General features: G+C 40.1%; 1 protein-coding gene across 4 annotated transcripts in view; it reads right to left on the bottom strand.

Annotated features, from left to right (window-relative positions):
- PTPRO (protein tyrosine phosphatase receptor type O) overlaps window positions 1–20,964 on the bottom strand; it is a 229,480-nt gene that overhangs the window by 100,619 nt on the left and 107,897 nt on the right. For all 4 annotated transcript variants that reach the window (XM_067695776.1, XM_067695774.1, XM_067695777.1 and 1 more), the window contains one exon: window positions 9,867–10,140. In XM_067695776.1, coding sequence (XP_067551877.1) covers window positions 9,867–10,140 — 274 coding nt within the window. The remainder of the gene's footprint in view (window positions 1–9,866; window positions 10,141–20,964) is intronic.

Below are 20,964 nucleotides of genomic sequence, written 5' to 3'. Positions count from 1 at the left end.
GTATTGTCTCACTGTGCTAAATCATGGGACAATGACACAGTATCATCTTTCAATTTACTGACTTTATTTAATTTTTATTAGTACAGAATTTATCCCATCTATTGAAGTTTTTCAATTAATTAACATTAAATTTGATTAGTTAAATTAATTTTACCTAGTTTAACCAATTAAATTAAATGATTGTATTTTTTATTTTTAAAATTTATACTTATTCTATATGTTTCTGTTTTATTTTTGCCAATTTTTGTTTCATTATTCCTTAATTCTTTTTTTTTTTTAATTTTATTTATTTATTTATTTATTTATGGCTGTGCTGGGTCTTCGTTTCTGTGCCAGGGCTTTCTCTTGTTGCGGCTAGTGGGGGCCACTCCTCATTGCGGTGCGCATGCCTCTCACTATCGCGGCCTCTCTTGTTGCAGAGCACAGGCTCCAGACGCGCAGGCTCAGTAATTGTGGCTCACGGGGCTAGTTGCTCCGTGGCATGTGGGATCTTCCCAGACCAGGGCTTGAACCCGTGTCCCCTGCATTGGCAGGCAGATTCTCAACCACTGTGCCACCAGGGAAGCCCAATTCTTTTTTAATAGGTGTAATTCTTTCATTTATCACTTTGTATATCATAACATACTGTAAATTTTTGTTACATTGCTACATAAAATATAATATAAAATATTATAATAATTTTGATGCCTTTTTTAGCATAGATTTCTTTGTGTGTTCTAAAATATAAGCCCTAGGCCAAATTTTGTTTTCTCATTGCCCTATTTCTTGTTTTTTCCTCACTGCTTTGAGGCAGTTTAGCATCCTTTCAGCTCACCAGAATCTGCAGTCTAGAACCAGGGCATATAACATTATTTTGGGGTTCTTCATGTTGTGGATGGTATAGTGGTTTTCACAGATTCATTCTCTGAGTCAGAGGGTAACTAAGCTTGGTCCTTGATAGTAAGAATGTGTGTCCCTTGCCTGTATCCTTAGGCCTCCATATGTGCTTTTTTTTTCACAAGCAGGAAGAATCTTTACTCCAAGCAAAGAGTCTGGCTCTGGGCCATATCTAATGTAGAGCAACTCAAGCCTTCCCCCTCTACAGGGGCCCTGATTCAGTACTGTCTCCTTTCAGACCCAGAGCACAGGGGCCCCATGACTTCAGCCTACTTCCCTACTTTGAGTTTCTGATTAATGGAGACACCTATCTTATTTTTGAGCCTGGAAATATACTTCTGTTTTTCTTTTCACTTTTCGGTGGGAGCACAGAGTGTATGACAAAGCAGGACTTTACTGCATGATTTTTACTAAAAATCCTACCGTGAAGTTCCCATGTTTTCTTTTAATAAAAAACTTTAAAATGACATTTAATATCATTATTGTTTCCTCATTAGGCGTTCCATATAATAAAAACTGATGTTCAAATGGAAGAATATTTTCTGTTCCTTCGTTACCTTTGAACCATTCATACAGATCATAAATAAGAAGATTTTTAAAGTTCTGGATGTGGCTATCTTAGAAGATGAAAAAACAAAAGCAAATATGGAGCAAATACTGTTTCAAGAAAGCAGAGGTAGCCTTGTACTTACTAGTATCTGCTAAGTGCTAAGAGGTGCTTCTTTCTGAGATTGTTCTGTTTTGAGGAACTAAAACTAAAAAAGCTGTTGAGTCAGTAATCAGTATCCTTTGCTTTCAATGTGACCAACCTAAGAACATGTGTCTTCTGACATAGCCCTCTTGAGGGAGATGAACATGGGATTAGTCCCTCACTTCTGATGGCAGGAGTAGGGAAAAGGGACCACTCCAGGTCCCAGGCCAGAGCTCTTGTAATATGTATTGATGATAATTTGAGACCTGACCTGATGGTTCAGCTATATCCAAGCAGGCCACTGAGGTGAGCTGGCTGCAGCAGCCACCCATGGTCCAGGAGGATGGTTACCATTACACCCACTAACTTAGTTTGAGTCTCCATCATTTCTTTAGTAGGAGAGCAAAATTTGCCACCCCAAAATGTATCTCTTTGGCATGAGGAGTAACTTAGGCTGAGTATTTTTAAGAAAAAGAAGACTTAGGAAGAACACTTAATCTTCCCCATAACTGCCTAAAAGAATTTAGATAGAGGGCCTGTTCCTGGAATAGAGCTATCACCAGAGGTATTTGCACAGAAAATGGGCTGGAAGTGGCAGGGGAAACTCAGCAGGGCCTGGAGATCAGAGTCCACTCTGTGTCCCATTGTCTCTGTTCACCAAATGTTTACTTTTCCATCTCCAGGTCACTTGCCTTCCTCCCCTTTGTAGTCCCAAACCACCACCCCGACATCCTCTTTTGTCTTTAGCTGAAGATGGTCTTTAAGGTGAAGGTTTTGGCCAGTTTGATGAGTTATCAGTTTTCCTGGGTCTCTCCCATGTATACATGTTATTACATTTTAGTTATTGATTTTCTCTTGCTAATCTATCTCACATCAATTTAATTCTTAGGCCAGCCAGAAGAACCTAGAAGGGTAGAGGAAAATTCTTCCTCTATGATACTTTCCTGGAATAGTTAAATAGCTTTCTGAATTATTCTTCCTGCCTCCAATCTCATCTTAATTTTTCTTATTTACTTCTGCTCAAAACTTTTAAGCCTGCAGGCTACTTGATACTCTCACTTTTGTCGGAGTCTCTGACTTACACCTGTCACCTTCACCTCACTGACTTTTCCCCTCCTGATCTCTTTTGGTTCTCTTTTGCTCCCAACCCGTTGAGTAATTTTCCATTTAATGCCATCGGTATTAATTATATTTATTGATCTTATACCAGGTGCTACATACTTTGTTAAGGAGTTTATTTTAAAATGTTTTATTACAAAAAATTGATATTATTTAATAGCACCCTCTACCAAATCAGTAATCTATAGCCCGCAAACCAAATCTGGCCTGCCACATGTTTTTGTATGATTTATGAGCTAAGAATGGTATTTACAGTTTAAAATGGTTGATAAATATCGACAGAAGAATACTATTTCATGACATATGAAAATTATATGAAATTCAAATTCTGGTGTCTTTAAAGTTTCCTAAGAACACAGCCATGCTTATTTGTTTATATATCATCTATGGCCGCTTTTCTGCGGAAATAGTGGAGTTGAATGATTGCAACATAGATTATATGGTCCACAAAGCATAAAATATTTATTACCTAGGCCTTTACAGAAAAAGTTTGCTAACCTCTGGAATAGATATTAAATTAGAAAACTAAGAGAATGTAATAATCTGCCAACGTCTACATTATGGTTTCCAGTTTTCTTTGGCTCTAAAGTTCATGCTTTGATCCACTATTCAAAATATCTGTGTGATAATTTGTCCATTCCAATGCAGGATTCAGGATCCTGTGGCTTGTAGTTCTGTTACAAGAAGGAGATTTCCACAATCAAATCGTGTTATGTCATTTCTTTGCATAAGATGTGTCCTCATTCCTCAGCACTTAGAGGTTAAGGTCTAAACTCTTCTGTAAAGTATTCAAGGCTCCTCCCACATTTTCTAGCCACCTTTCCCTTTATTTTCTGGAATCACAGGTTCTTGCCACCTTCACTCTTGAGGTTCACGGGTGTGCCGTGCTATGCACATATGCCCCCATTCTTTTTACCTATGATTCCCTTTAACTCTGATTGTGACATCTTCCACTCTTTATTCACTTGGCAAGTTTTCAATAATTTTTAAATAATTGTTTCTTCTTCCCAGTGCTCCCTAAGAAGGCTGGGCAGTCTCTTACATAATTCTTTTACAGCACTTATATATTTGTCTTTTCCACTACTATATACAATCTCTGAGTGTGGGTATTTTATTTTTATTTCTCTGCCACCTAGGACATGGCGTAAAGAATGTAGGTAATACATAAAATAAAAACTCCTGCATTATTTTTATTATCATGGATGAATTTGTATGGAATATTATATTTGTAGAGTGTCCCCTTGTGTGTTCTGCCATGTTTACAGCCACTATCTCTAGGACTTTGCAAACACAGGAGACAGTAGTGTGTAAATAGCATTTCCCAAATTTCTAAGCAATTGTTTTCATGTATTATTTTATCTATTGAGAAACTACTCCTTCTCTCTAACGTGCACATTATATACTGAAGGTTCTCAATCAATTAAATATTAATCAGAAGTCAGAGCCTAAGGGTTATGAAACCCTTTTGAACTGGCCAAATGACTTGTTTGTGCTGCATTTATTCTTTGCCATGTTCCTCAGCTTTCTCTGAGAGCGCCAGACTCAGAACAACTGTAGAGAAATATCAAAGGACTGCCCCAGAGCCAATTGCTTTGTCATTGCTTATTTCATGAAGACAAAGATCTAACACAGAATAAATGACTGTAACAAATGTACCCTTTTAGCCTCAATGTGTCAACTCTGGGAGCAGATCCTACAAATGTTTCCTAAACTTCCAAGAAAAGCTTCCCCTTAGAAAAATAAAGATGGCAAAAATACATCATTAACTGATAAATAATGCTAATTTTAGAGCTCAAAGGTAATCTTAGTCATCATGTATTTTAATACTCTCTTTTTTAAAGAAGGAAGCTGAAACCCATCACCTCATGCCTAATGTCACAGAAATATTTGTGCATTAACCCTCAGTTTTTATAGTCCCAACCTATTATTGCTTTAAAAATCTGGGATGGTGTAATTGAGTATTTAAAAATAGAGTAGAGGGTGAGAGACAATAAACCATCATTAATCAATTTTTACTCTTTAGATATCAATGCAAATTTCCTCTTCTGCTTAAGCTGTAGAAAACTGCAAGCCAATGCTATCCTCCTGTTAGGGGAAACACTGACTAAAACCGCCCGCCCTGGCCAGGCACCATAGTAGCCGCTTGCATGAGTTATCTTAAACAGGAAGTCCTAGTAAGGAATGTGGAACTAACAAGCTACCACGAACGGAAGAATTCAGGGAAGGTCAAAAGGAGGGAGGGGATGCCAGTCCATATGTCCTACCAACCTCCCAGAATCCTCCTTGCTGGAATCCATCTTGGCTGAGCGATGCCAGGAAGGACCGTGAATCATCACCATAAAACCCGAGACTGCGAGCTACGTGGCAGAGCAGTTCTCCTGGGTTCCCTTACCCTTCTACCCTCCACCCAGGTGCCCCTTCCCAATCACATCTCTTGCTTTGTCAGCACATGAGTTTCCTCGGACAATTCATTTCCTAGTGTTAGACAAGAGCCCACTCTCAGGCCCTGGAAGGGGTCCCCCTTCCTGCAGCATCCCAACATCCCACAGTGAGAAGAAAAAGTCAAATAATCCATGAGACACAATTTTTCTTGTGTCTATCAGAGAAATAAGATTGCAAGGCAACCAAATGAACTAAATTCTAAAGACAAGCCCCTCTGGAGAAAAGGGACACATTAACTGTTTTACCTTTAGTAGGGCATGGCAGAAAGAAGGGGCACCATTAAAGCAGGAGAGAAGAAAGCAACTAAAATTTCCCTGATCCGGAAAGGTGGAGTGTGTTCTAAATAACAGTTTAGACTGCTCTGTCCAAGAAGGTAGTTGCCAGCCACCTGTGGCTATTTAAATTAAACTTAGAATGAATCAAAATTAAATAAAATTAAAAATGAGGGGCTACTGTACTGGACAATGCAGATATAGAACATTTCCATCATCCAAAAGTTCTGTCCAAAAGTATAGGACAGAGCTGGTTTAAAATGAGTGGGGCTCCCAGGCACAAGTGGAGCCCACTTCTCTCTAGCCCTTTACATGGGCCTCCATCAGGTGCTCAGGAGAAATACTGATGGCAAGAGAGCCACCCTCCTACCCTCCAGGGCACAGGGATGCCAGTGATAATTAGCACCATTAAGACATCAAGGAGAAAACTTAATTCCCTGGACTTTTTTAAAATACAAAGCAAAACGCTTAATGCCTTGGCAAGAGGTAGAAGTTCTTTCCCTCTCAGTTCTCTGGCAAAGGTCTTCCTCCTTCTGGGGGACAGGTAGAAGTAAAAGATGTATATTCCTGAGTCAAGGGCAGAAACAGCCTTGGACCCATGATCTTCACGCACTGATAGAAGGTAGAGTTCTGCTACTATGGGGAAGAGGCAGGAGACTCTCCAACCCAAGACCATCTACAGGTTTAAGGTAGACTTTGTCTGTGAGTGTATAGCAAGGGGTAGGAATGCTGAGAATGCCCCACTTAGCATCACAACATCTGCCTAAGCCTGAGGCTGAACGATGAGAACCAAAATCCTCCCCCATCCCCCCAAAAGTTAGCACTAGTAAAAAGTCCATTGGTAAGGGAGAGGCAAAATCATGGATCCCTTCTGTGGTGCATGTGTTCAGGACTTGCTGAACATTGAGGGTAGAACTGGAACACTGAGAAACACCTTCTGTCACTGCTGGCAACCTACCATTGACCAGAAGAATTTGAAGTCTGTGATGAACTGTAGGTTAATAGTACTTTAAACTGAGCTCAACTATTGACTAGAGTGACCCAACTCCTCACACGAACAGCCTAGCAATATGGAAGATTTAAGTTAAATTCAACAATATACTTAATTGCATTAAATATAAATGATCTAAGCTTGTACCATTTAAATTGGTAGCCACTAGCCACATGTGGCTGTTGAGCGCTTAAAATAAGGCTAGTGCCACTGAGACACTGAATTTTAAATTTTATTTATTTTAATTATATTTAAGAGTAAAAAATGTGTAAATTTGTATATCCTGATTATATACTTGAGAAATAAAACATTGCCTGCCTTATCAGTAAACAAAGGATGTCACAGTCATCAGCGATTACAGCCACTCCCCATGGTGAGCCCTGAGGAGATTCAGGATGTGAAAACAGAGGATACAGGCCCCAGATAGCTGAAGTGCGTATCAAAGGAATGATTTCAGTGAGCCCAGACCCTTGCATCTTCCCACACATAGAAAAACGTTAAATGCCTTAACTAGTTTTCTTTTATTAACAATAATCTTTTGTTCCTACTACCTGCCTTTTGTTGCAAAACTCCTGTATATCCTAGCTCCCCCCTCACCTCCTTGGAGCAGTTTTCTCAGGGTTACTTGAGACGCTCCTCCCGGGCTTGAAGTCCTCAGTAAGTCCACCGAAGAAAACATAACACTCAACTTTTAGGTTGTGCATATTTTTTTTAGTCGACATACTAAAACAATAATATTTTGAATGTAATGGGTTAAGTAAACTATGTTATTAAAATTAATTTCACCTTTTCAGAAAGTTTCTTAATGTGTCTAGCAGAAAATTTAATATTACATATGTGGTTAACATTCTATTTTTATTGGCTAGTTCTAGTCTAAACACTCCAATTAAAAGGCAGAGATTTTCAGATTGGGGAAAAAAGCAAGATCCAACTCTATGCTGTTTACAAGAAACCCATTTACATATAAAGATATAAGTAGGTTAAAATTAAAAAGATGAAACAGGTATACCATGAAAATACTTAACAAAAGAAAACTAAAATGTCTATATTAATATCAGCCAAGATAGACCTCAACACAAGGCATATTATTTGGTATAAAGGGTGACATTGTATATAGATAAAAAGGTCAGCTCATCAAAAAGACATGGTAAACCTAAAAGTATTGTATTTGCACCTAACAACATAACAACAGAACTTCGAACTAAAGCATAAGCTAAAAGAAGTGAAAGGAGAAATAGACAAATCCATTCCCTCTGTCAGTCATTGTTAGAACAAACTGACAGCAAATCATTAGGGTAGAGAAGACTTGAACAACCAACCTGACCTAATTGACATTTATTGAAACTTCACCCACCAAGTGCTCACAGAAAGCACAAGAGAGGCCATATTTGGGGCCATAAGGCAAATCTCAACAACTTTCTGGGCATTGAAATTGCACAGAGCATGTTCTCTGATCACAACGACAGTTACCTAGAAATCAATAAGGAGATCTCTGCAAAATCGTCAAAGTTTTGGACATTCAACAACACAATTCCTAGCCCACATATCAAAGGAGAAATCACAAAAGAAAACTGAAAACATGTTGAGTAGAACTTACTGCACATGCTAAAATATCAACAAGATATTCCAGAAACCTTTCACCATCTACTTACTTAACACATTTCTTTGTGAACCATTAACTAAAGGGCCGACTCCTCCAGCTTTGATCCAGAGTGGCTGAGTGCCTGCTAATGAGTGTTGGGTCAGCAAGTCACTAGTTTTATTTTGCTCTGTGTCTTAGCCTTTTTTTCCTGGTTCCGTTACTTGCTCAGCTAAATTGAATTAATATTTACTGATCACCATTTAAGCATAAGGGTCATGCTAGGTCATGCTTATGAAATTATGAAGATAAGTAAGGCAGAGCTTCTGATTCCAAGTGTTATATTATAGGCATTATACGCCTAGAACTGCTGCCTGGTTCTATTAGCTCCTAATTCGCCATTTCTGGAGCTTGTTTAAGACAGCATTTTACCAGGCAAGTCCTTCCTTTAATTCAGCTCGGTCCTAGATTTGTTCATTATATGTATAAACCTTGAAGGTCTTGAGTCTGTGCCATTCCTAGTTTTTAGAACTCAGTATGGATCCTGGAACTCTGCCAAGGGAAACTTTAATTAATTTTTGACAGACATGTTAAAAATATGTCCTCTAGCTTGATTCTGAGTTCTTGCTTCTTGGTGTTTCTCTTTCCTTTTATCCCAACAGAAAATAGCACTATGTCCTTTTCCTTAATTGTGGCCAGAAAGATCACATATAGATGGCAATTAAAAGATTGCCGCAGTGGTTGAGAGTCCGCCTGCCGATGCAGGGGACACGGGTTCGTGCCCCGGTCCGGGAAGATCCCACATGCTGCGGAGCAGCTGGGCCTGTGAGCCAAGGCCGCTGAGCCTGCGCGTCCGGAGCCTGTGCTCAGCAACGGGAGAGGCCACAACAACAACAACAAAAGATTGCAACCACTGGAACAAAGAGCAAAAAGAACTTTGCTGAGACATTGCATTGCTCTAGTGATAAACTCTACCATCTTATAGATAACAGTTTTTCTTCCATACATCAACATGTATAGTAGAGCCGAATTTTACTTTGAGATTATGTATTAAAGGCAGAGAGAAAAATGAAAATCATATGTAGTTAAAACCACTCCTAAAAAATTTCTAATATCAGCATGACCTCTTAAGACATGTGCTGCTAAAGGTTAAAATGTTAATGACTTTTTTTTTCTTGGCATTATTCTTGGGCAGTGGAAGCCTAGGCTAGTTTGAGGGTGAGGTGAGGAATAGCAACTGGTAAATAACGATATCCTTTACTCTCAACTAAAAATATGTAATTTTGATTTTTTTTTGCGGTACGCGGGCCTCTCACTGTCGTGGCCTCTCCCGTTGTGGAGCACAGGCTCCGGACGCGCAGGCTCAGTGGCCATGGCTCACGGGCCCAGCCGCTCCGCGGCATGTGAGATCTTCCCAGACCGGGGCACGAACCCATGTCCCCTGCATCGGCAGGCGGACTCTCAACCACTGCGCCACCAGCGAAGCCCGTAATTTTGATTTTGAGCCAGCTAAATATTAGCATAAATTCAATGCCTCAAAAAGCAATTTGCTTAATATGAGAATGTGTTCTAGAAAAAAAACTTAGTTATAATCATACTATTAAATTATATAGCAGCAAATTACATCGTCCCATCATGAATCTAAAATTGTCATTCAATCTCAAAATAGGTTGACTTTTTTTGGTTTAAACACATTTGGATTAACAAAAGCTTACAGTAAAACGTGATCCAGCTTCAGCAAGGGACTGTATTCTTAAGGTAAAGCAGAACTTTGAATCTTGTCACTTGATTTCAAGGCAATTGATCTTGCCATTCTGGGCTCTGTTTTCATGAGAACCCCCAGGGGAATACACCCAACAAAGAGACACAGAGAACAATATTGCACACGATGCTTACTTGTTAACACAGTGACTGATCGTGATGGCTTGGTAACCACATTTCCATTTACCACTACCAGAGTGATGACATAATACAGGCCGTGATAACTGGCCTGAAAGATAACGGGAGGAGGCAAAGTACTGTTGAATTCCTCAAATTCGAAGAAGTAATTTTTTGATTCACCAGTTATCTTCACCACATACACGGATGATGGACTCATGACATCTGAAGCTTCTAAAGAGACAGCGATGCTATTATCATCTCGGACAGTTACATGGAATGTTGTAGCATTCTGTTTAAGGAAAGAGAGAAAAAGGAAATGAGGTCAAATTTCAGATTATTTTGCAATAAAATTATACTGACATAATTTCCCCCAAACTTGTGTGTGATAAGCATTGCTTTGTGAAATAGAGTTGCATAGGTATTTTAGCGTAGGAGGAAAAGCAGAACGAGGGAGATTAACCCTACTGTGGCAATTGATCTTCTCAGGATTTTTTACTTTTAGCGTTCTTCTTGATTGAAAAGCTGCTTCCGGTTCATGGGTTGTGCCATGTAATAAACACAAAATAAACACCATGGAAATGCATAATTATAAATGAATGAAAATCATCTTGGCACTCGACTTCCAGAGAAGTCCTATGGAAGGACTTCGTTTCACCTATGTTGCAGAAGCTGTATGGTTTGAAGAAGCACTATTTTACTTTGGAGGGAGTAGTCCTGCCATAGTCCTAGGAAAATTCTAGAAGAATGTTTCAAGGGAGTGATTTCCTCTCTGATGTCTCACCTGTCAGTTCTGGAAACTAAAATAGTCAGGGCTGAGAAACCTGTGATAATCCTCATTAAAGGTTAGCCAGTCCTTAATATGAGAAACTAAGATGCTCTTTGAGGAAAGGACCAGGCTCAGGAACCGTGGGCGTTGATGGAAAAATCAGCAGTTAGTGGACTGAAAACTTTGCTCCGAGTCTCCAGATAAAGGCTCATGAACAGTATTTGAAAAGTCATTTGTGTAGTTGGTTTGAATATTCCTTCCTGATTTTTTCCCACACACCACAGGCAGAATCCACCCTCTTCTGTTCTCTGGCCTTGACACGACTCATAGACTTTCTAACACTTGCCGTTCTGTTTTTAATTTACCTTCTGGGAATGTAGTGTCCAGGACAAGTTATTTCATTGTTCTGAGCCTCAGGTTTCTTTTCTACAAAAGTGGGACAGGAAAATTGCTGAAACTTGTCAAGGACTTACAAGGATCCAGGTACCAAGCTAGGCAGGCTATAAACACGATCATCTCATGTGATATTCAGAGTTATCTCACGAGGTAGATATTATTATTTCCATCTCAGTTTGTCACTGTGCAAACTGAGAGCCAGAAAGATTAAGTCACTTGCTCCAGGTCACACATGTAGGTTGGACTTTTAACCACCGTACACAAGTACCAAGACTGAGCTCCACTGTTGTTCTACATGTCTTTGCCTTGTCCTCTTGACTTATTTTCCTAACAGCGAGTCTGACAGACAGGATATAGCTGATAACTGTTTGTTAAATGAATGAAAGGATTGCCGATTGCATTAATTATATGTGATCATTCTCCTCTTAGGATTAATCTACTTATTGATTTTGGTACCTCACATATTGTCAGCAACCAAATCAGGTGTGCAACGCATCAATCCTTTAAAAGTTACTGTATAGACCTAAAAACATACTGACTTTTTTTTCTTCTTATTTCATTTTGTAAGAAGTCTGGTTTTTAAAGGTCCTAGGACCTATAAAGACTATCTGGCCATTAAGAGAAGTTTAATTCTATGTTAACATTTAGTAGACGTAATTGTGTTCACGCTATTCCTATCACACTAGACTGTAAGTCCTCTAGGCAGAGACTGCATCTTATTTCTAGCTGTGTCTCCAGCTCCAGGACCAATGCCTGGCATATGCCAGGTGGTTTGTGATCTGGGCAGGCCTGGGAAGATTTATGTAACCCGGGATTGTCAGTACAGATTGACTCTTTAAATGTCCTTTATCCACATTTGTCTCTCATCCTCAGATACATGGGCAGATTTCTAAAACAGAGTTCTGTACTTTGGGGACCAAACATAAAATGTGACCCATTCTCCATTGCCAGCGATCAGGTGGAACGTAAGGCTAAACCAAGTGTTGAGTATCCAATAGCACTGAAATCTGGTTTCTATTCATTATTGATTATAGAAGTTGATTCACTAACTCAGAAAAGAATACGTTTACAGGCATCAGAGACACAATTACTAAGAATTTTTTGCTCTATGTTTTAACAGCCAATAAACTGGAAGTGTTTATGATAATGAAAAGAGGGAAAAATAAACTCAATTTCGTAAAGTCTTTAAGAAATCTATGTCTCATGTGCCATGATGCCGTGTAGACAGTTAAAGCCTCCAGGAAAAGGAACTGATCTTCCAAATGCGAACAACAGCTTTGGGGATGATTGTATCAGCCATTAAAATAAGCATTGGCCCATGTGTTCCCAGGTTGCCAAAAATAAATCAGGGTGGGCTAATCAGATTCAGTCAGTGGCACTAATGAGGATAAGGCAGCAGGTTAAGTGCAGTCTAGGCAGCGAGCCTAAAAGAAATGTCATCTACGTTATTTTTTTCTTCTCTGTCCCCTTCACTTCAGCTTTTCCTAGAATCTACATTCAGGAGAAAATTCTGAATGTATGTTGCAGGCATGTCATCCCTGCTGAGAAGCAGAGCAAAAAGGAAGTATTAAAAGTAATCAAAATGGATCTGGTAAACTTAGGTAAGGCCAATGCTGATTTATTTGGTGGATAGAAAACTATTTAAAACTTTTTCTGAGACTGGTAAAGGTATTGCTCAACTCTGCAGTCAAAATATTTTCACTGAAATGTCCTTTGCATAACGAAGTTTAATACAGAAATTTCTCTGGTCCAACACCCTCATTTCACGCTTGAGAGGACAATGGTGCAAATGTCACACAGCTAATTGATGTCAGAATAAGGTCTAGGATCCACACGTTCTGATGCCCCTTGGTATTTCTCTTTCCTGAACTAGAGGTAAGTTGCTTGAGACAGAAGAAGGGGCCTAGGGGTTTGGCTTCAGCAAGGAAGCGGGAGCCCAGGAGCCTGTCACCTGTTCTAAAGCCAGTCCTGGGACAGAAAAGCTATTGGAGACAGAGTGGACAGCATTAAAGAGGAGAAAAATGCAGGATGAGTCCCTGGGATGTGGGTCGAGGAAGAGAACTAGCCACAGATACATACTGAATAAATCCCAATTTATAGCTTAAATTGTTTAAGTCGGACTTCCAAAATTTGCAGCCAAAGGTCCTGGTTGATACAAGAAAATTGTTCAGTGTTATAGACATGTAGAGAAGATAGCAATTCATTCTGCTTCTGCAGATGGATATGAGGGAAGGTTTCAGGGTAGCAGGGTAGAAGGGATGCTTGAAAGGTACTCAGGAGTTTCCCAGGGAAACAAAAGTGAGAAAAGTCATCTGGAGAAGTAGGAAGAGACTCCAGGTTGCTCTGGAGTGGGTAGACAGTGCTAGGATGCTCAGAGGAGAGAGCAAATAGCCCAGTGCAAGTTATGCCTTATTAAGGAATCTGGATATTTTTAGGCCAAAAGGAATCATGCACTGTTTGAATGCAGAAAAGTGGAATGATTAGACAGATCACAGTTTAGAAAGGCCAATATAGTTAGAAGGATGGGCCTAGTGTAGTTAGGAATTGGCTGACTGAGCCCATCTAAGGTCAGCAGACAGTAAGGATGTTGTAACAGTTCACATAAGACCTGACCAGAGTTCAAACAAGAGCTGGCTGCCCCAGATCTGCCCGTGTGACCTGCCGGTGTGACATGCTTCTAGAACATTATCAGTGCTTCAGCTGGCAAACCAATCAATGATTAGTATTATTAGAGAGGGCATGTTAGAGGGAACACTTAGAAAACTCTGCTGTGCTAAGGTTACCACATAAGAAGCGATGGGATGCTCAGTTCTTTTAGATAGTAGTATTAATGGTCTGGTGCTTATATAGCACTTAATGGCCATAATTCTCTGCAGACGTTATGTAATTCATCCACTTAGCCTCCTGTCCAGCTCCTGGGAAACCTTTTCCAGCAAGACAGTCTGTCCTTTCAGTTCCTTCAGGAAGATTAAAGTCCCAGAGCAGCCCTGATACTTTCTTTCTTTCAGAAACTGTCAGAGCAGAATTTGGATGTGGATTTCAAAGACTAAGGATGGCCTCCCCCAATCTCCCATTATTTATTCTATCATTCTTCAGAAAATTTTGAACAACCAGCGTGTATCAGGAATGGTGCAGGACATTGGGGATATATTCTATTTGGGAGTAAAGAGAAAGCCAGGCCTTGTGTGACTCTGTCCTTCCTAGAATTGCGTCTGACCCATAATCACAGCAATGATAATGATTTCAATGATGACAATATTATGAAAAAGAACATCAACTTCCATCATGCTTATTGCATGGTGCCAGAAACTGCTCTGAAGCTCGTACAGCAGGTTCTTGAAAGCTGCTTGCCGAGTGAATGTGCTTACCAGCTGCTGTGTGCTGCCAGACGTCTTTATGTGGGTCTTACATGTACCTTTGCAGGTGGAGTATGTCAGTTCTCTCTTAGTGCCTGAGTCCACATTCACGGCAACACTGCCTTTCATGTTTTACATGCTCAGATACATCCATTTCTGTCTTTACGATTTCATGAGACAGAGCCCTCATCTCTTTTGCCTCTTACTTGGTAAAGGGGTCCAAAACTCAAATGTCTGGCAGGTAATATAAATGTGTGAAACAGTCAAGTTTAAGAGGATTGAATGATGGATTAGTTAGCAAATGGGAGGGTACAGGCATTGTCTAAAAGCATCATTAAAATCTGGCCAAAGAAAACACATTTGTTTGTCTCTAGGCGAACATAAAATAAAGGGTATACTGGATTTTGGGACTGTGGATAAAGATGTACCTTCTAAGATAATGTAATATGATGGAAGTCAATGGAATATGGTTTCAAGAAGAAAGTGGGGGTCAGTGGTGTCACATGTTGGTAAGAAATGAAAGGCAAGGATTGAAGAAAAGTCATTAGACTTGGCCATCAAAAAGTTAATAGTAACATCTTTAAGAGCACGTCCTTTACTAGTATAAAATAATGAGAGCACAAGGCAACTTTTAAGGAGTTAAAGAGTAACACAAGCTACATACCCATAGAGCGGTTAAAATTAAAAAGACAACAAATACAAAGTATTGAAACAATTTAGAGCAAGTGGCATTTTCATTCACTGCTGGTGGTAGTGTAAATTAGCTTAAGCATTTTGGAAAACTGGCAATATCTACTGAAGCTGAATATTTACATAACACATGACCCAGCAATTCTAGTTCTAGATATAGGCTCAGCAGAAATGAATGTGTATGTGCTCCAAAAAACATGTCGAAGAATGTTCACATTAGCTTTGTTTTGGGGTCATAATAGATTCATGGGCATTGATTATATTGTAAATAGTTTAGTTACAAACAAATAAAAGGTGCCACACCAAAAAAACCCCCCAAAAAACCACATTTGCAGGCCAGTCTCAGCCCGTAGGTTACTGGGTTCAGCCCTTGAATTTGTTGCATTTGCCATTTCCTTGATTAAATAGATTATCTTTGCACCTTCAGCTTTCAATCTTACTCTGCTCTGCACAACCAAAGTGCAGAATGATAAGGCAATTTTTACCCATGAAGCATTAATTTAAAATAAATACTAATAATATTTCCTTAGCAAGTTGCCGTGTGTGTGCATAAGTGTGTGTAAAATAGCATTTTGTTATATATATTAATGCAGTAATTATTTCCCGACTGTCACTATGGACCTGGGCTAGAAGCTCTGTGGAGCTCTTAATTTTGGAGATCAAAGAAAACAAACTTGAGGAAAGAACTCAACCTGGCATTTTTAAAGTGGAAAGACACTTAGGCTGAGGAGATATGCCAAGATTTTATGTGATATGTAGGATAATAACAATAGCCACATATCACATTTTATATTTTATAGAATGTTTTAAAATACATTTTTTCATTTCATCCTCAGAACCTCCCATTAAGTTATTATCTCACTTCACAGATGAAAACACTGAGGCACAAAGGTAGCCCAAATGCTACCTTTCATACCTGTCCTTAATTGGTGGTGAACTCTCTCAGCACAAACTATGATTTATTCCTCTAATTATGCTTGAGAGATGCTCAAAAAGTGTGATATCATGAAAAAAAGCAGTTTCGGAGATAAAAAGAAACTTTGGAGGTAGGCCAACGTGGGTTCAAATCTCACTTGAGTGATAGTCTCTCATTTTAATTCTTTGAGCCTCCTTTGCTTCAGGTAAATTATGGAAAAGCTAAAACCTATTATGACCAGGTTTTGGGGGGAGGGAAATGAGATTATATGTGTACATTACCCAGTTGAGTACATGATATTTAGTAGAACCTCCAAAAACAATAGCTAATTATTGCTACAGTATTTATGACCTATTTTTCTCCTTGATTCTCTTTGGGACATGTACATTTTAGAAGATGTATCATTTTAGGACACTAACACCATGGTTCATAAATGGTTCCATAACCACTCTGACTTTCAGTCTACTTATTCAATAATCAATATTACCCTTTTTTGTGGCCTCATGAAAGAATTTCTTTTTCTATTATTACACCTGTGTGAGACAGCCTGAGCTAACCTGCTTGACTGAAGGTTACCATGGGAACAGTTTCTGGGACCTACTATGGTGACGAGTTTAGAGACCTGTGAAGCTGCCTGGTTGATGATAGACTCGGGAGGAGGTGGGTCCGCCATCCAGAAAGCCATCACATACATCTGTTCTTGACAGTCCAATGATCAGGCAAGTTCTGAAAATGCGTGACATTCTTCTGGCTTAATATGTTATGAAAAATAGGGGTCTCTGACAGGTCAATTCTGTGAAACAAGTGTTATTTTCAATAACAAGTGTTACTTCAACATGCAATACTGACAAACATTATTTTGCCTGAATTTTTAAATTCTCTACCCTGCTTCTTTATCCCTAACAGTATTGATAGTTTTTAAGTGGTTTTACCTCAGAAAGATGCTTGTAAAAATGTAGCTGTCCCACTTATAGAAAGATAATGTGAAAGATAAAGGCGCTAATCAGTTATTTTAGAATTGATGAGTTCAGTTGAATTTCCCCACAGGCAGGAAGTGTCTCTCCAACTGTGATACCAGTTAATTAAATCCTGAGGATAGTTAACAAAGAGTGCCTTCTGCTTAGAAACACATAGTTCACAGCCTATTTAGGTGCGATCCTTGTGACCTTTTGTAAGCACTGCCCTTTAACCCCCCTCCTCCTTGAGTTAGCATTGTCAACAACAGAACTTTCAGATCTTTAAAGCAAATTGTTTCCTGTTTCCTGTATCCTCCACCATCACTGGGATTTTATGATTTTCCTGGAGGACTGATCCCTCCATGCCGGATAAATTAAAGCCCAGAAGTCAAGGGAGATGAAGTGCTGTACTTTACACACATGCTTTGCTCAATGTGTACTTTCATGTAGTTTTAAAAAAATTGGTGGCACAGTGGTTAAGAATCCACCTGGCAATGGAGGGGCACGGGTTCAAGCCCTGGTCCGGGAAGATCCCACAGGCCACAGAGCAAATAAGCCCGTGCGCCACAACTACTGAAGCCCACGTGCCACAACTACTGAAGCCCGTGTACCTAGAGCCCATGCTCTGCAACAAGAGAAGCCACCGCAATGAGAATCCCGCGCACCACAAGGAAGAGCAGCCCCCGCTCACCGCAACTAGAGAAAACCCGCGCTCAGCAACGAAGACCCAACGCAGCCAAAAATAAATAAATTAAATAAATAAATTTTTAAAAAATTAAAAGAAATTTTTTTAAAAATTGAGTGCCTGCTGTATGCTTGGTGCTGAAGATATGATGGTGAAGAAAAGAAATTTGGTCCTGGTTCCAGTGGTGCTTGGAGTCTACAACAGAAGAGAAGAAATATACCATTTTAAATAAGTACAAGTGAAAGAGGCATTGTACAGAAGTGAATGATGATAAAAGAGGACCTAGCAACAGGATCTAACCTAGAGTACGAGTCTATACAGGTAAGTACAGGCTACAGTAAGAGATGGCCTGCTGAAGATTTAGAGAAAAAATATGATGTGTGAAGAACAGTGTATATGAAGATTTGGGGGCTGGAGAAAGCACAATGCATTTGAGAAACCAGGATATCAGAATGGTCAATAGTGGAAACTAGATCATAGGATACTTTCTAAGTCCTTCTAAAAAAGGTGAGGCTTGGGCTTCCCTGGTGGCGCAGTTGTTGGGAGTCCGCCTGCCGATGCAGGGGACGCGGGTTCGTGCCCCGGTCCGGGAGGATCCCACATGCCGCGGAGTGGCTGGGCCCGTGAGCCATGGCCGCTGAGCCTACGCTCCGCAGCGGGAGAGGCCACAGCGGTGAGAGGCCCGTGTACCACAAAAAAAAAAAAAAAAAAAAAAGTTGAGGCTTATTGCTCAAGGCAATGGGAAGCCACTTACAGCTTATTAAGCAGGGGAGTGAAACAGATTTGCATTCTGCAATAGAAGCAAAACATTTATTATGTTAACTGCTGGCTCCCAAATTCCTATTAGGGGAACTTTTAATGAAAAAATACTTGATAACGAACCACTTGGGATAAAAGGACACACTCTAAAGGTATGAGCAGAGGAATCTAGGCAAATGAACAAAAACAAACAAAAAAAGACTAGTATACTAGTCTAGACTAGACTACTAGACTAGAATACTAGTCAAATACTAGTCAAACTAGTATTCAAGTTACAAAGAAAAGAATGGCCTTATTCCAGAAAGTAAGGGAGAGAGATAAGAGAGGAGGGGCTGGGAAAAAAAACATGGAGAGAGCTTCCCTGGTGGCGCAGCGGATGAGAGTCTGCCTGCCGATGCAGGGGACGTGGGTTCGTGCCCCGGTCCGGGAAGATCCCACATGCTGCGGAGCAGCTAGGCCCGTGAGCCATGGCCGCTGAGCCTGCGCGTCCGGAGCCTGTGCTCCGCAACGGGAGAGGCCACAACAGTGAGAGGCCCACGTACCGCAAAAAAAAAAAAAAAAAAAAAAAAACATGGAGAGAAGAGCCAGCATGATGGTGTGATATTGGGATACAGGAGGGGCAATCAGCTAACAGAAATATGCAGATGATGAGGAGGTCAAAGAGCATTTTAGAACTGGGAAAGCCTAATGTTTCACTTGAAGTTAGCATTTTGAATACTAAACATTTCTCCATCTCCCCAAACCCCAATCTTTACTAATGTTTGTGACATTCACATGTGTTTTGTGTGAGTGGCTCATTAGTGTGACTTGATGAAGGGGCTGAGTTTCACATCCATGTGTTAGGACACAGAAATGGTCATCATAGAAGTTGGTGGATGCCTGAGGGAAGAGGAAATTGTGAGAATGAAAACCTCCTCCAAACTGACAAAAATCCCAAGGGGATTTGAACACTGGAAATGGGAAAGGATTTCAAGCCAATTTCATTTAGGTCTCAGGGTGGGTAGGAGGGTCCTTCTGGTTACAGTACAGAGAGCTGGTTGGTAAGGACAGGCAGATGTAGGGTGTGATGGTAGTGTTCTAGGAGAGAAATGATGGCAGCTAGGAAGAGCATGATGTCAGGAGAAATGCAGAACTTTTGTTCTACAAAAGTAGAGCAAAAATAGAAATGCAGAACTTAGTGACTTGAAATCTGATTGGTTGTAGGTTGCTTGTGGGGTTGATTTTACACACAAACACATTACCATTATCATATATGAAAACGACTGCAGGCAAGCAGAGATTAGCAGGGTGGGATGAAGGTGATGTGTATAATTAGTTCAGTTCAGTTTGATACACAACGAGTATAAGATGCATGTGGGATATCCAAGTGCAAATGCCAAGTGGCTGATGAGCTATATGCATCCAGAATTCAGAGGAGAGGTCTGGATCTAATACTTGGAAGAGATCGCAGGAGAGATGGTAGCTGAAGCCCTGGGAATTGAGGAGATGCGGCAGCGTGGTAACACAACTACTACTATGAACAGTGCTTGCTTTTATTAAGAATCTACTTTGTGTTAAGAACTTTTTAGGCATTACTTTGCTTAATCCTTTTAACAACCCTCTAAGATAGGTATTATTATTTGCATTTTCCCAGTTTGTAATTGAGCCTCAGAAAGCTTCAGTAATATGGCCTAAGGTCACATGCTTTTATGTGGTGGGCTTGAGAGTTAAATCCATGTTTCTCTGATTTCAAAGTCTGTCCAATAACCATGACACTCCACTTCAAGTTTGTGCCACAGACTGCCTTTTACTTCATTCCTCTGCAACCATGTGGCATGAACATCACTTCAAGATCACTCATCTTTATTACATGGAGTGGGCGGTTACAGGACATTCAGGTGTAGTGGAAAGAATAGTGACTTAAATAGAGCTCAACATGGATACCAGTTCCATTACATACGGACTACCCCGTAGAGACCTCAGGGAACCTTAGTAACCTTGTCTAGAAAATGGGAAAAGAATGCCTATCTTACAATGTTGTCGTGATTAAAACGAAAAAAACGGAATTAAGATACTTGCCATATTTTATGTCTTGCACATACTAAACGCTTAATTTTTTTTTTCTTTTTTTGCGGTACGCGGGCTTCTCACTGCTGTGGCCTCTCCCGTTGCGGAGCACAGGCTCAGCGGCCATGGCTCACGGGCCCAGCCACTCCGCGGCACGTGGGATCCTCCCAGACCGGGGCAAGAACCCGCGTCCCCTGCATCGGCAGGGGCACTCTCAACCACTGTGCCACCAGGGAATCCCTAAGCGCTTAATTTTGATGGTTTAAAAAATGGCAATTACACTTAATGAATCTGGCTAGGGAAGCTCTTGTTAGCTGCATTGCAAAGCTTTCTGAATACCATTAGAAACTGAATAGATAATAAAAGAAATTTAAGTTTTCACTTGTGTAAGAACCCTCAACATCATAATAAAACTCTAAAATGATAATCATGCAATTTTTCAACGTGTATTTTTCAGGAACAGTGGTAGCTCAGATTTGCTGTTACTTGAACTAGTTATAGATATAATTCAATTAGAAATATTATTTTTTCTTGTCATAGTAA

Source organism: Pseudorca crassidens, chromosome 11, assembly GCF_039906515.1.
Source record: "Pseudorca crassidens isolate mPseCra1 chromosome 11, mPseCra1.hap1, whole genome shotgun sequence".
NCBI classification, from domain to species: Eukaryota; Metazoa; Chordata; class Mammalia; order Artiodactyla; family Delphinidae; genus Pseudorca; species Pseudorca crassidens.
The sequence above is the reverse complement of the archived record's forward strand: the minus strand, read 5'-3'. Positions and strand labels throughout refer to the sequence as shown.